General features: G+C 36.2%; 1 protein-coding gene across 16 annotated transcripts in view; it reads right to left on the bottom strand.

The window, feature by feature from the left end:
• CCDC88A (coiled-coil and HOOK domain protein 88A) overlaps nt 1-15,115 on the bottom strand; it is a 123,609-nt gene that overhangs the window by 47,703 nt on the left and 60,791 nt on the right. For all 16 annotated transcript variants that reach the window (XM_008980687.4, XM_008980689.4, XM_008980690.4 and 13 more), the window contains exons 9-14: nt 12,476-12,557; nt 10,096-10,254; nt 8,251-8,397; nt 7,529-7,673; nt 3,376-3,560; nt 656-793 (exon numbers count right to left, since the gene is read on the bottom strand). In XM_008980687.4, the coding sequence (XP_008978935.1) occupies nt 656-793; nt 3,376-3,560; nt 7,529-7,673; nt 8,251-8,397; nt 10,096-10,254; nt 12,476-12,557 (856 nt within the window). The remainder of the gene's footprint in view (nt 1-655; nt 794-3,375; nt 3,561-7,528; nt 7,674-8,250; nt 8,398-10,095; nt 10,255-12,475; nt 12,558-15,115) is intronic.

The raw sequence follows: 15,115 nt of genomic DNA, 5'->3' as shown, positions 1-15,115 counted from the left end.
AGCCAGCCTGGGGAGCATACCGAGACTTTGTCTCTACCAAAAAATAAAATTAAAAAATTATCTGTGCATGGTGGTGCATGCCTATAGTCCCAGCTGAGGTGAGAGGATTGCTTGTGCCTGGTGTTCGAGGTTGCAGTGAGCTATGATTGTGTATACTCCAGCATGAGAGACAGAGACAGACCCTGTCTCAAATAAATACATATTTCAAATAAAAAGTCAATCAATCCAGTTCTCAGTTTCCTCAAACATAAAATTAGAATGAACACTTGAAAACAAGTTTGATTATATCCAAGACCGTGTGGTTGCCACCACATTTCTCCCTCTTTGGTAGGTAAGAGGACAGCTGCATTTCCTAGCCAACACTACTTAGGGACTCTAGAATATTCTTCAGATGCTTGAAAGCACAAGTACTACAAACATTTATACTAGATGATTATTAAACACATTGGCAGTTTAAAAAACCCTAAGCTTTGTCTTCAAATTTTCTAAGATACATAGGTTAAAAAATGAGGTAAAATTATAATTCCTTTAAAATAAAAAAAGTCTAAAGTATTTCCCTTTAATGTTATATGAACATTTTGTTTGCAGATATTTTAAGTAACTTTTGCTAATAAATTTTAAAATACATTGTTTGCTTAGTAAAAAACGTATGAACCTGTCTCTCTGAATTTTCTCTCAGTGTTTCAATTGTTTTTTCAAGCTGAGCTTTCTCTTTCATTAGATCCTTGCTTAAATTCTGACAATTCTGAAGACTTTGCTTTTCTTGAATAATCTCGTTTTCAAGAATTTCAACCTAAAGAAAATTAAATCACAAAACAATATGTTAAATATTCTACAATGGGGAAAACATGTCAAAACAAAAGATAACTGAATAAAGGATGAAATACAGTTTTAATAAATGCCAAAATTTTAGAACTTAGTATAGAAATTCAAGTAGCATTCCATGCTAATTTCCATAGCTGTATAAAATATGCAGACATGATTTCTTATCCTGTGTATCTTTGGGGTAAGTTTCAATTTCTAAACATAAAGACAAATCCAGCTGAATAATGATAATGTGCTATATGAGAACTATACAAGTTTTACTTCTTGGCTTGAGTGGATTTATAAAGTAAAATTTTACTTAGAGAATTTCAGTGAGCAAGAAGGAAGGAGAAGATATAAAAAGAATGAAGGAAAAGATGAGAAATAGTACAGTATAAGTTTAATGAGGAAAAAAGAAGGGACTTGGTTTAAAATTAAAAAGTGGGAGAAAAAGAATACTACTATAGAAAAAAGAACTAAAGAAAACTAGCAAATATATTTTAGGTTCAAATTTCTTTTGAATTACACATTTTAGAGATAAAAATATTTAATTAATATGTACAAAATAGCAAATTTAGATTAAAAATATGCTAAGACTATTGATTTTCCATTATAACATATTCAAATCAGACAATTAAAAAAATCGAGGAGACTTTATAAAATATTCTATTACAAGTTAAATGTTACTTAAATTCTTAGGTCAATAGTGAAGCACTCTAAAGCAATTTAAATTTTTCTATTGTAACATTAATGGAAACAACTACACACACGGAAACAATCTTCCAATAATATTTCCAGCCTAGGCAACAGGGGGAAACCCTGTCTCTACCAACAACTAAAAAAAAAAAAAACCTAGCCAGGTATGGTGGCTCATGCCTGTAGTTCTAGCTACTCGAGAGGCTAAGGTGGGAGGATTGCTTGAACCTGAGAAGTGGAGGTTGCAGTGAGCTGAGACTGTGCCACTGTACTCAAGCCTGGGTGTCAGTGCGAGACCCTGGCTCAAAATAATAACAATAATATGAAAAGCATCATGTCAAAAAACTTATCCAATAACTCAATTCAACATTAATTTATAGTTCTGGAAGCTTTCAGCTATGAATATTTAATCTGGTTCTCACATTACATAGATGGAAATATATGAATAACAGTTATTTAAACTCATTTGTTGTTTTGTATCAATGACATTAAAGTGAAACATTCAGTTTACAAAAAAGTCTTTTGTGCAAGATTTTGTGCAAAAAATGCGTGAATCACTAAGGATTTACAAATTAAACGTCAAAGCTAATTTCAAAAAGAAACTGTACCCTACAAGCCCAATTATAATGACAACAAAATAAAACTGTTCTAAATTCTAAATGGTCATCCTACTTTAACACTATATTGTCAAACACTTATTAAGATTATTTATTTATTTTAAAAACAAAAATATCTTGCAGGAATACCAAGGAGCCTGTAATAATCTGAGGCAGTGGTTCTCAAAGCATGATTCCAGGAGAGCAGGCTGAGCATCACTTAGGAACTTCTTAGAAACAATTCTTAGTCATGCATGCTTTTATGATGGGATTCTATTTATGTAGAATTATGTGTACAGAAAGATATGCAAAAATAAAACACTTGTGATTGCACAACTGGAATATTTCTGTTCAACCAAAGTCTAATTAAGATTTAGGTTTCATAATGCCTAAATCGTGGTCTCTAAATATCATTTCCCACTAAAAGGAATAAGAGCTTTTTATAGAAATGGCTGTCTCTAGGTCTGGGAGAGAAAACGTTCAAGTTGAGCCTAGAATATTTTGTCATGGCAGAAAGCAAGAAAACTCTCAAGGGAGTGCTAAGGCCATGTCATAAGGATTCAGGACCAAATCAACTTTTAAAAAGGCTTCCACTAGCCGGGGTTGAGACAGTAGGAAAAACAAACACAGTGGTTTGAAACAATACAAATATTTTTAAATTCAGGGGTTCACAATGACACTAAAATAACAAACTCACTTATTTGTTGTCTGAAGATATGAGAGAACCAATTCATTATTTGGAAACTGGTAAATATAACTCCTCAAGCCCTACTTCTTTCTTTTTTTTTTTCAACACCAAGTCTCGCTCTATGGCCCAGGCTGGAGTGCAGTGGTGCAGTCTCAGCTCACTGCAACCTCCAACTCCCGGGTTCGGGCAATTCTCCTGCCTCGGCCTCCCGAGCAGCTGGGATTACAGACACCCACCATTATGCCCAGCTAATTTTTGTACTTTTAGTGGAGACAGGGTTTCACCATGTTGTCCAGGCTGGTCTCAAACTCCTGACCTCAGGTGATCCATCCACCTTGGCCTCCCAAAGTACTGGGATTACAGGAGTGAGCCACTGTGCCTGGCCAAGATCAGCTAGTAAGTTCTTAATTGTTGAAGCTGAATAATGAGTATAGAGTTCATTCACACCACGTTTATGTATATTTGAAAATTTCTGTAACAAGTTAAAATAATTTTGAGGGTGCATTTAAAAAGTGGAAAATAAGTGTGCCATTTATTTACACTTTTACAAGTATTTTTTAACATTACAATAAACATTACATTGTAATTTACCTTTTTACTGAGTCTCTGATTTTCTTTTTCAATTTTTAGGATTTTGGAAGCGTTGCCTTCTACAGAATCCATAGTAGTCCGAAGCTCTTCTACGGTTTTTGTCAAACTTTGGTTTTCCATCTCTAGCTTCAATAATCTACTTGAGGTTAACTCATTCACCTCATGGCCCAAGGATTTCTGTGGTGCTAAAATATTGAAAAATACACCATTGGTAAACCTATGTTTACTCTTTATTATTTAAAAAGTTGAGCGTATATGCATTGCATCATCTGATCCTTAACTTTATTAAAAATTCAACGAGGTTATATAAGATAAACACAATAAGAGAGGTTTTTTTTTTTTTTAAGAGATGGGGGTCTCTCTCTGTCACCCAGGCTGGGGTGCAGTGGTACCATCCTAGCAGCCTCAAACTCCTGGTCTGAAGGGATCCTCTCACCTCAGTCTCACAAGTGCCTGGGACTACAGGTGTACACCACCACAGCCAGCTAATTTTTTGACTTTTTAGTAAAGACTGGGTCTCTGTTACTCAGGCTGGTCTTGAACTCCTAAGCTCAAGCAATCCTCCTGTGTTGGCCTCCCAAAGTTCTGGGATTACAGGCATGAGCCTCTGCACCCAGCCAAGAGATAAATATTAACTTTTAATACATCCACAACATTCTATAGAAAAAAGCACAAAATTTAGATTGAAGAAAGAGGAGCTCCAGTAGACCCATTAAATATTTTGCTAATATAAAAATATTAGGATTTATAAATGAAATATGAGACCTATGATTTCAAGACAGTAAAGGAATGAAAGTATTGGAGGGAATTTCCAGGTCTGTCTACTTTTGTATATGTTTCAAATTTTTCTTCATAAAAACCATAGAAATACAAGCAAATCCAACATATCCCCCATCATGAATAAAATCTCCTCAAAATTAGATAAGTAAATAAACTCCATAGTTATGAAAACCTCAATTTTTATTTCCAGCTTTTCTAATCATGTTGTTAATATTTTACTGAAGGCTGGTATACCGAACAGTTACTGACTTTTAAAATTCCATTAGTTGCCCAAGTCTTTTTTTAATGAAAAGATTAAATTTAACTATAAATTTATAGGATACATTATTCTAAGTAGCAACCAATGAAGGATTAAATGGATTTTGAAAATACAATACTACTTGTTTTATTTTGGCTAAAAGTTCAAAATGTTCTGAGCATGCTAAAATTATTTTAAAATCTTTTTTCCAGTTCCATTCATTATCCCTTTATAAATCTGGTTCTGTCTTATAAAATCTATTAAAACACAGTATAGAAACAGTTTAAATATGTATCATTCCCTGAGTGTAGCATTATTGTTAATCCAACCTGTATTAGATGTTTTTAAATGGTCACCATGATATACAATAGATCTCTTGAACTCATTCTCATCTAAGTGAACTTTTTTGTCCTTTGACCAACATCTTCCCAATACCCTTACCCCTCAGCCTCTGGTAACAACCTTTTTACACTGTTTCTCTCAGTTTGAATTTTTTGGATACCACACATAAAGGAGATCATACACTACCCTTTTTCTGTGCTTAGCTTATTTCTCTTAACATAATGCCCTTTAAGTTCATCCATGTTGTTGCAAATTACAGAATTTCATTCACTTTTTTTAGGGGGCGGGGCAGAGTCTCACTTTGTTGCCTAGGCTGGAATGCAAGAGTGTAATAGGGTGATGTCAGTTCACCACAACCTCCCCCTCCCAGGTTCAAGCGATTCTCCTGCCTCAGCCTCCCAAGTAACTGGTATTACAGGCACCCACCACCACACCCAGCTAATTTTTGTATTTTTAGTAGAGACGAGGTTTCACCATGTTGGCCAGGCTGGTCTCAAACTCCTGACCTCGTGAGCCACCCACCTCGGCCTCCCAAAGTCCTGGGATTACAGGCATGAGCCACAACACCCGGCCAGAATTTCATTCTTTTTTATGGTTGAATAATATTCCATTATGTATATAAACCACATTTTCTTTATCCATTATTTCATTGACAGACACAGGTTGATTCCATATCTTGACATTTGTGAATAATGCTGCAATGAGCATGGGAGTGCAGATATTTCTTTCATATACTGATTTCATATCCTTTAGATATATACCCAGGAGCAAAACTGCTGAATGCTATGAGAGTTCTATTTTTAATTTTTTGAGGACCCACTACACTGTTTTCCAGAATGGCTGAACCAATTTACATTTCCACACATTCCATAGAAACTTAAAAGCACAAGTACTGCAAACTTTTACACTAGATGATTATTAAACATGCTGGCAGTTTAAAAACATCTAAGCTGGGTTGGGCACAGTGGCTCAAGTCTATAATCCCAGCACTTTGGGAGGCCAAGGCGGGTGGATCACGAGGTCAAGAGATTGAGACCATCCTAGTCAATATGGTGAAACCCCGTCTCTACTAAAAATATGAAAAATTAGCTGAGCATGGTGATGCGTGCCTGTAATCCCAGCTGCTCAGGAGGCTGAGGCAGGAGAATTGCCTGAACCCAGGAGGTGGAGGTTGTGGTGAGCCGAGATTGTACCATTGCACTTCAGTCTGGGTAACAAGAGTGAAACTCCAGCTGAAAAAAAAAAAATCTAAGCTTTCTCTTTAACTTTCCTAAGATACATGGGTTAGAAAATGAGGTAGAAAAGTGCTGAAGCAAATTTTTTGAAATGAAAAGTGACTTAAGAAATTATTAGTGCCTCTTATTTCTTTTTCTTTCCCAAATTCTGTATATTTTCTAGAAAGAAAGTCCCTTGTATACTTAAAAAAATAAAAACTACACCATAGTAAAGCAAATATTCAGTTCTACAACCCCAGCTAAGATCAATTCCAAAACAACTGTGACATAATAATGATATTTAATACCTGAATGCTTACTATTTAGCAGGCACTACACTTAAGGGCCCTACAAATATCAACAATTTAATTCTCACAACTCTAGACGATATTCACTATTTTGTCCCCACTTAACAAGTAAGGAAACTCTTAAAGAACAGAGTAATTCTAACTACCTTTAGTAGAAAATATTTAAGTTTGAATGGCTTTCTTTGTATTAAATTCACAAGGAATATAATTTTTAAAGTTTCACAAATATTTTAAGTAACACGAGTTCAATGACTGAATATCATCACTTACTCTATAGTCAGTCAGTACATGGGGCCCTAGAATTTGGATTAGGTTCTCAAATTAAAATAGTAAGAACCTCATTGGTAATCAATATGATGAATCATCTGTAGAGGTAATTATTCTGTAAGCACCAGATTATAAAATCTCAGAGTTTATGTCTACGTCAACATTACATTCTCAAAGTCTGGTATAGTATTTTACACATGGTAGGTGCTCAGTAAATATTTGCTGAAGAAATGCAAGCAGAACAATCTAACACTGGGCAAAACCGAGGAGTTTCAAAACCAGTCTAATTTGAATAAATGTGATCTAATTGGCAAATTTTATTTTGTAATTTCAGAAATCCATATTAACATATCCAAAGCTATAATCCAAACAATTGTACTGTATATAATTATGCCCAGCTTTAAGAAAGAGGACAAGTCAATGTGAAGTCTGGAAAAAAGAGGCTAAAGTTAAAAATTTACCTGGGGGATCTTTCATTAGGTCCATGGTAATAACCAGGCTGGGAGGGTTGGCAGGTATAATCTTATAATGGAGATTATACATATTACAAGTAGCCATAAAGATCCTTAAATTAACTCATTCTAACTATATTTTCACCTGCAAATTTGTCCATTACCCTTTGACTTCCTATTTGGGTTTACCTATAGTCAAAAAACATGCTGACCACTACTATGACTTTTCTGTTATATTTACTAGATGGCTATATTTCTTAAGTTAAATTAATAAACTGGTATTGCAACCTCTTGGGATATTAACATGAAATAGTGGCTAAGCAACCTATCAAGTCTGTTATTGCATTCATAAAATTCAGTTTTAAGGGACAGGCAAAGCTAGGGACCAGACCCAAGAAAGTACAAACAATATATTACTGTGTGAAATAATATCCATGCAGACAGGTAGTCTTCTGAGGTATCTCCCCACTGGCGAAAATAAAGAACCTCAAGTAAACATAAACAAATTTTATGATTCAATTATGAACTTAAATAAAACAAAACTCAGAATACCTTCAGAAAGTTCACTAGTTCTGGATATCTGTTCCAGCTCCCAGCCAAGATGTAATGATTCATCCATACTTTGTTTCTGTGCCATTTCCAAAGTCATATTTTCTTCCATTAATTCTTCAATTTTTTTTCTATCCATATCTCGTTCCTTTTTTATTGGCAAGGATTACGGAGAGGAAAAAAAGCCAAGAAGCAGTACAATTTCAAGCAAACACTATTATTCACAACTTTTATTTATCTGAAACTCAGTTATAATAAATTACAAGTTCCTTAAATTTCTCCATTTTGAAGGCAATTATAATTATCACTGGTCATCATACTGATTAAGTGTCTGACAACTTTTAAGCTGGTCTTTGGGGACACAATGAAAATTCTTCTTCTATAGTCAACATACTGTTTTAGTGATATAACAAAAGAATTATGACCCAATGCTAAATTTTAGCAAACAGATTTATTTCTGTATTTTTAAAAACATGTTTACACAATAGCTTATTGTGGTACTGAATGCTAAAGATAAAATTAGTAAGTAACATGCTTCTGTAACAAAAGCAGAAATTTCTACTGCTTCTATAGTTATATAAAGTTAGATGCTCTAACTTATTTAGCTATCTCTTCTATGTTAAAGCCTCAAGGACACTAGCCATCCTTGCCAATATAAGGAAATCAGCAGAATCTTACAAGTTTTCCTTAGAAGCCATGTAACTGATATACTTCTTAAAACTTACCATTTCCATATCATGAAGTTTAGCTTTTAGTTGTAAGTTCTCTTTTTCCAATTCATGTAATTTATCAGAACGAGCACGAGTTCCTTCTAGTTGGTCTTCCAACATGGTTTTTGTTTCTAATAAAACTTGATTGTCTTCTTTTAATTCCTATAAACATTTGATATAGGCCTTATTTATCACAAATGTGTTAATATTTGTTAATTTTTTTAAAGTTCTGCAACATAAAGATTACCATAAAACATTAAGCCATCTTTATTAACAGTTCTATGCATGAGTAAACCTACTGAGGAATAGAAATACAATTAATGTTTTCTTGGCTTCCTTTTTACCCCAGAATGCAAACAAAACATTCAGTACTTATATTAAGATATATAATACTACCATAATTTCACATTAAATTGTCGGGGTATATTTAAATTCCTTAGTCACAAGGATAAGGAATTAACTAAGTACAAGTAGTCTTCCAGATATTTAAGATACAAATCTCCATGGAATCAAGGCTTAATGTATTGTCTGAAACAGATTTAAAGATTTCTCTGTACTTTGAGCTACAACTTGAAAGTGAAGGGCTTGAGGTTTTAGTAGTAAAATACCACAACTTGCACCAGGACTCAAATAAATCATAAACCAAAGCTCTATTAATAAATATTTTACATAAACATACCTTGAGGAAATCCTTAAAAGTCCCTGAATATGTTTTGAAGATAAGTGTTCACAATTCTATCTTGCTAAGTTATATGCGTATAGTTTCTAAACTTAAATCTAGAAAAGTATATGAAGACAGTGGTATTCATGAGAATCTCTTAACAGTGTCATGCATACACATGTCTTTAAATAACTGGAAAATAATTAATATGTACTTTACCTCTACAGTCCTATTGGGTCTACATACTGGTAACCTTCAACCTAAAATGTTCTAATTACTTTCTCTTATGTTTTCATTTCCTGATTGTGTATACTCCCTCCTTCTTATCCTGATACTGAAACTGACCAAAATCTTCTGTTTACAGATGAGAAAATTTTGAAAGAAAAAAGGACACAAGACCTGTCAAATTCTTTTTTGTGTTTTGTTTGAGATGGAGTCTTACTCTGTCACCCAGACTGGAGTACAGTGGTGTGATCTCAGCTCACTGCAACCTCTGCCTTCTGGGTCCAAGCAGTTCTCCTGCCTCAGCTAATCCCTAAGTAGCTAGGATTACAGGCATGCGCCACCATGTGTGGCTAAGTTTTGTATTTTTAGTAGAGACAGGGTTGGCTAGGCTGGCCTCGAATCCCTGACCTCAGGTGATCCGCCCACCTCAGCCTCCCAAAATGCTAGGATTACAGGCGTGAGCTACCATGCCTGGCCTGACCTGTCAAATTCTTATCAAACTCAACTTCATGTAATACTGAACTGTAACTATCAAGTTAGAAAAATTGTTTTTTGTTTCCAGTTGTCTGTTTCTATATAGGCTTCATTAATCTTAATTTAGTAATCTCAGTTAAGAAGGAATCTGAAATATGTTTTGCTTTCACTTTTGGGAACAAGTTTGAAATTAGTAGAAATAAATATTTTGACTGTAAGGAAGGACTTAAAAGGTCTGCTCTACCTATGATGCTAAGAAAAGGAATAAAAGAAGAGCCAAAAGAGTTCAATAAAATTAGTACTATCCACAGATCCCTTTGTAAAAGTCTAACTAAACACAATATGCCAATCTATCATAAAATAAACATACTCAAATGTATTTACTGTTCGTTCACCATTTCAAGAGTTTCTCATGTTTATTAACTGCATTTTAAATGTGTTAAAATTCTAATACTTTTAAAGAAAAAAATATTATGAATGGTTATAATTATGCAACATACCTCAACTCTTGCCTTATAAAATTCAATATCATGTAGTCTCTCTTTATATCTGCTTACTTCACTTTCAAGCTTATCAACTCTGATTGCTTTCTCTCGAAGTGCATCTAATTCATCTCGGTACATTCTGGCAGAGCGAGCATCCGAAAGCAAATTCATGTTCTAAATAAAAATTAAAAATTATATTTTAAATACTATTTTCTGTTATCAATTTGTCATTCTTTGTTGTACAATTTGATACATTTACTTTTTTTTTTTTTTTTTGAGACAGAGTTCTACTCTTGTTGCCCAGGCTGGAGTGCAATGGTGCAACCTCATCTCACTGCAACCTCTGCCTCCCAGGTTCAAGCGATTCTCCAAGTAGCTAGGATTACAGGCTCCTCCCATCATGGCCAGCTAATTTTTTTATTTTTAGTAGAGATTGGATTTTGTCATGTTGGCCAGGCTGGTCTCAAACTCCTGACCTCAGGTGATCCACCTGCCTCAGCCTCTCAAAAGTGCTGGGATTACAGGCGTGAACCACTGCACCCGGCCTATTTATTTTAATTTTTATTATTTATTTTTTTGAGACAGAGTCATGCTCTGTCACTCAGGCTGGAGTGCAGTGGTGTAATCTCAGCTTACTGCAACTTTCAACTCCCGGGTTCAAGTGATTCTCAAGCCTCAGCCTCCCGAGTAGTAAGGATTACAGACATGCGCCACCACGCCCAGCTAATTTTCGTATTTTCAGTAGAGACAGGGTTTCACTATGCTGGGCATGCTGGCTGGTTTCAAACTCCTGACCTTGTGATCTGCCTGCCTCAGCCTCTGGGATTACAGATGTGAGCCACTGCACCCAGCCCTATTTTTTTTTTTTTTTTTTTGGAGACAGAGTCTCACTTTGTCACCCAGACTGGAGTGCAGTGGCACAATCTCAGCTCACTGCAACCTCTGCCTCCAAGGTTCAAGAGATTCCTGTGCCTCAACCTTCCACGTAGCTGGGCTTACAGGTGTGTGTCACCACATCCAGTTAATTTTTCTATTTTCAGTAGAGGCAGGGTTTCGTCATGTTGCCCAGGCTGGTCTTGGATTCCTGGCCTCAAGTGATCTGCCTGCCTTGACCTTCCAAAGTGCCGGGATTACAGGCATGAGCCACTGCACCCAGCCCAAGTGACCTAATTTAAAAAATTTTTTTTTGAGATGTAGTCTTACATTGTCTACTGGGCTGGAGTGCAACGGCGTGATCTCGGCTCACTGCAACCTCTGTCTCCCAGGTTCCAGCAATTCTCCTGCCTTAGCCTCCCAAGTAGCTGGGATTACAAGTGCCCACTACCATGCCCAGCTAATTTTTTGTATTTTTAGTAGAGACAAGGTTTCATTATGCTGACCCTCCAGGCTGGTCTCGAATTCATGACCTCATAATCTGCCCACCCTGGCCTCCCAAAGTGCTGGGATTCCAGTCGTCAGCCACTGTCCCCGGCCAGACTTAATTTTTTAAAAATTCGTAGTTTTCGTTCCTAATATGGTAAATATCAACAGATATAATTCACATTAAACCAATTCTCATTAATTTTTAAGAGTGCTGAGGAGGCTTGAGACCAAATGGACTGAAAACTACTGCTTTAGAGAGAACAAACATACATAAAAAAACTCTACTGTCAACAAGTAGAAAAGCAGCCATAGCATGTCTAGAAATAGACTATGAAGCCCAGTCTCATTATCTACAAAGGTCTCAGTTTATGATCCTGCAATTGTAGTATTCCCTGCATTAGATGGCAGGTATGGGGAAGTTAAAGGAAGAAATAACTATCCAGCCTTATCCCAATCCTTAGCACTTACGGATTAAAGAGCGCCACACACTAACCCCAAATAAAAATGAAACATTAGAGTGATTGTAAAAGTGATCTTGGTTTAAGGTGAAAAAAGCAGCAGCATCTCTAAAATAAAGATACTGCTTAAAAAGTAAAAATTTTAAATCTTATTTAATAGGAAAAGAGTGAAAAAAATAAAAAAGCATTTACTTATATATAAGTTAACATAAAGCACTATGGGGAGCAGAAACACACAGAGATACACATAAAGAGCACAGTTTACAGTAGAGGTGTTCTAGCTTCCAAGACCACAGAAGCCAAATACATCAAAAAGAAAAATGTTGCACTACCCCAGTCCTAAGTAGCTCTTATAAATCTTAGCAGAGTTTAAATAGCACTAATATGGAAGAAAGTTTTGGCTCTGGCATTTTTGAAGCAAGAAATTCTAAAAAAGTGATCTAATCTCATGAAGCCTCAGTAACCTCATTTATTTATATAAAGCATTGAGGTAAAGGTTATAAATTACAAGGAAGAAAATCAATCAATTTCCAATTACTCGGTGGTCCTAAATAATAGATATTCTAGGTACCAACCTCTTGTTGCAGCCTTTTGAGTTCTATTTCCATTTGCTCAAGTTCCTGTTTACAATCCAACAATTGTTCAGTCTTTTCCTCCCTTAAATACAAAAATATATTCAGTAAGTATACTACTTTTGAAAATTGTGATTGTCATCTGTTAATATAAATATATTATCATTACTAAATAACTAGTAATTAGTATTAGTTGAACATAGTATTAGCCATAACCCCAATGCAAGAGAGGGGGGAAAAAGACAGATATTAGGAATTTAAATAATTAGATGCCATTAATCAAACCTCCTCCCTAATGTTTTCGAAAGGCTAACCTCAATGGTTAACGTTCCCATAGTACTTAATATATGTAATACAGTTTTTCTTTTCTTTTCTTTTTTTGTTCTTTTTTTTTTTTTTTTTTTTGAGATAGTGTCTACCTCTGTTGCCCAGGCTGGAGTGCAGTGGCACGATCTCAGCTCACTGCAACCTCTGCCTCCCGGGTTCAAGCAATTCTCCTGCCTCAGCCTCTCAAGTAGCTGGGACTACAGGTGCATGCCACCACACCCAGCTAATTTTTTAAAATTTTTTTGTAGAGATGGGGTTTTCCTTGATCTCTTGACCTCATGATCTGCCCACCTCAGCCTCCCAGAGTACTGGGATTACAGGCGTGAGCCACCTCGCCTGGCCTCAGTTTTTCTCTTGCTCTTTTTTGATCTTTCCTGTCCTCCACTCCTTCTATTTCACTCTTCTCTCTCTCTTCCTCACTCTCCGTAGTCACAGATAGTCAAGCTACTAATTTTTTTTTTTTTTTTTTGAGACAGAATCTTGCTCTGTTACCCAGGCTGGAGTGCAATGGCATGATCTCAGCTCACTGCAATCTCTGCTTCCCAGGTTCAAGTAATTCTGCCTCAGCCTCCCCAGTAGCTGGTATTACAAGTGCCCACCACTGGGCCCAGCTACTTTTTGTATTTTTAGTAGAGCTGGGGTTTCACCATGTTAATCAGGCTGGTCTCAAACTCCTGATCTCAGGTGATCCACCTGCCTCAACCTCCCTAAGTGCTATAATTACAGGTGGGAGCCACTGTGCCTGGCCTAAGCTAAGTTTTTTTTTTTTTTTTTTTTTTTTTTTTTTTTTGAGACGGAGTTTCGCTCTTGTTACCCAGGCTGGAGTGCAATGGCGCAATCTTGGCTCATCGCAACTTCCGCCTCCTGGGTTCAGGCAATTCTCCTGCCTCAGCCTCCTGAGTAGCTGGGATTACAGGCACGCGCCACCATGCCCAGCTAATTTTTTGTATTTTTAGTAGAGACGGGATTTCACCATGTTGACCAGAATGGTCTCAATCTCTTGACCTCGTGATCCACCCGCCTCAGCCTCCCAAAGTGCTGGGATTACAGGCTTGAGCCACCATGCCTGGCCAAGCTAAGTATTTTTATGCAAGGCAGTACTACCTGGGTCTGAGACTTACAAGGGTCTCCAACTATTTTAAACATTTACAATGGCTAAAAGGAAATTAAACACTTCCGATTACCATAACTATGATCTTTATTTCTCTATTGGTTTCTGCCTCCTAGCCTATAAACATCCTCAAATTTCTTCTATTATTTTTTCTCTTAGAAATTGTTTTACTTCTAATCCCCATTTTCTCTCTCTCCTTCACGGCCAAGCTCCTTAAAGTCTCCACTCATTATCTCTACTTTTCCATCTTCTGTTTTTTAATAATAAAAAAAGTAAATGTTCACTGTATAAAACAACTTATTGTTCTCATCTCTTCATGCCCTTACATTTTTCAAAACCATTATATATTAATGTTATAAAATTTGTGTATATTATTTTTAAATATATTATTGAAATATATATGTACATACTTTAAGAGATAGGGTTTCACTCTGTCACAAGTGACAGCTTGGACATGCCACTGTCCAAGATGAAGTGTAGTGGCATGATCAGAGCTCACTCCCACCTTGAACTCCTGGAGTCAAGTGATCCTCCTGCCTCAGCATCTAGAATTGCTGGGACTACAGGCATGTGCCACCACTTCTGGCTAATTTTTTGTAGAGATGAGGTCTCACTCTGTTGTCCAGGCTGGTCTCGAGCTCCTGGCCTCAAGCAATCCTCCTGCCTCGGCCTCCCAAAGTACTAGGATTACAAGCATGAGCCATGGTGCCTAGCCCAAAACCATAATTTTTAATGGTAGAAAAATATTCCCTTTGCTAAAGAAACCATACTTTATTAAGTAGATTCCATTCTTCATAGTACTATTTAATCTTTTAGTAAATAAGCTCATTACTATACATAAAATCCTGTGTATTTCATGACAGTTTTCTTTTTTTTTTTTTTTTCTAAGAGATAGGGTCTCACTACGTTGCCCAGCCTTGCTTTGAACTTTTGAGCCCAGCAGCCTCCTAAGTAACTGGGACTACAAGCACACACTGCAGTGCCTGGCTTTTGGGACAGATTTCTAAAAGTGCATTAAAAGTTAAAAGGCATTTGAAACAGGTTGAGTATCCCTTATCTGAACTGAACTGCTTGGGACCCAGAAGCATTTAGAATTTTTTCTTTTTTGTTGTTGTTGTTGTTCTGAGACAGGGTCTCTCTCTCTCTCTATTACTCAGGCTGGAGTACAGTAGTACAATCTCAACTCACTGCAGTCTTGACTTCCT

This window comes from Callithrix jacchus, chromosome 14 (assembly GCF_049354715.1).
Source record: "Callithrix jacchus isolate 240 chromosome 14, calJac240_pri, whole genome shotgun sequence".
Lineage (NCBI taxonomy): Eukaryota > Metazoa > Chordata > Mammalia > Primates > Cebidae > Callithrix > Callithrix jacchus.
The sequence above is the reverse complement of the archived record's forward strand: the minus strand, read 5'-3'. Positions and strand labels throughout refer to the sequence as shown.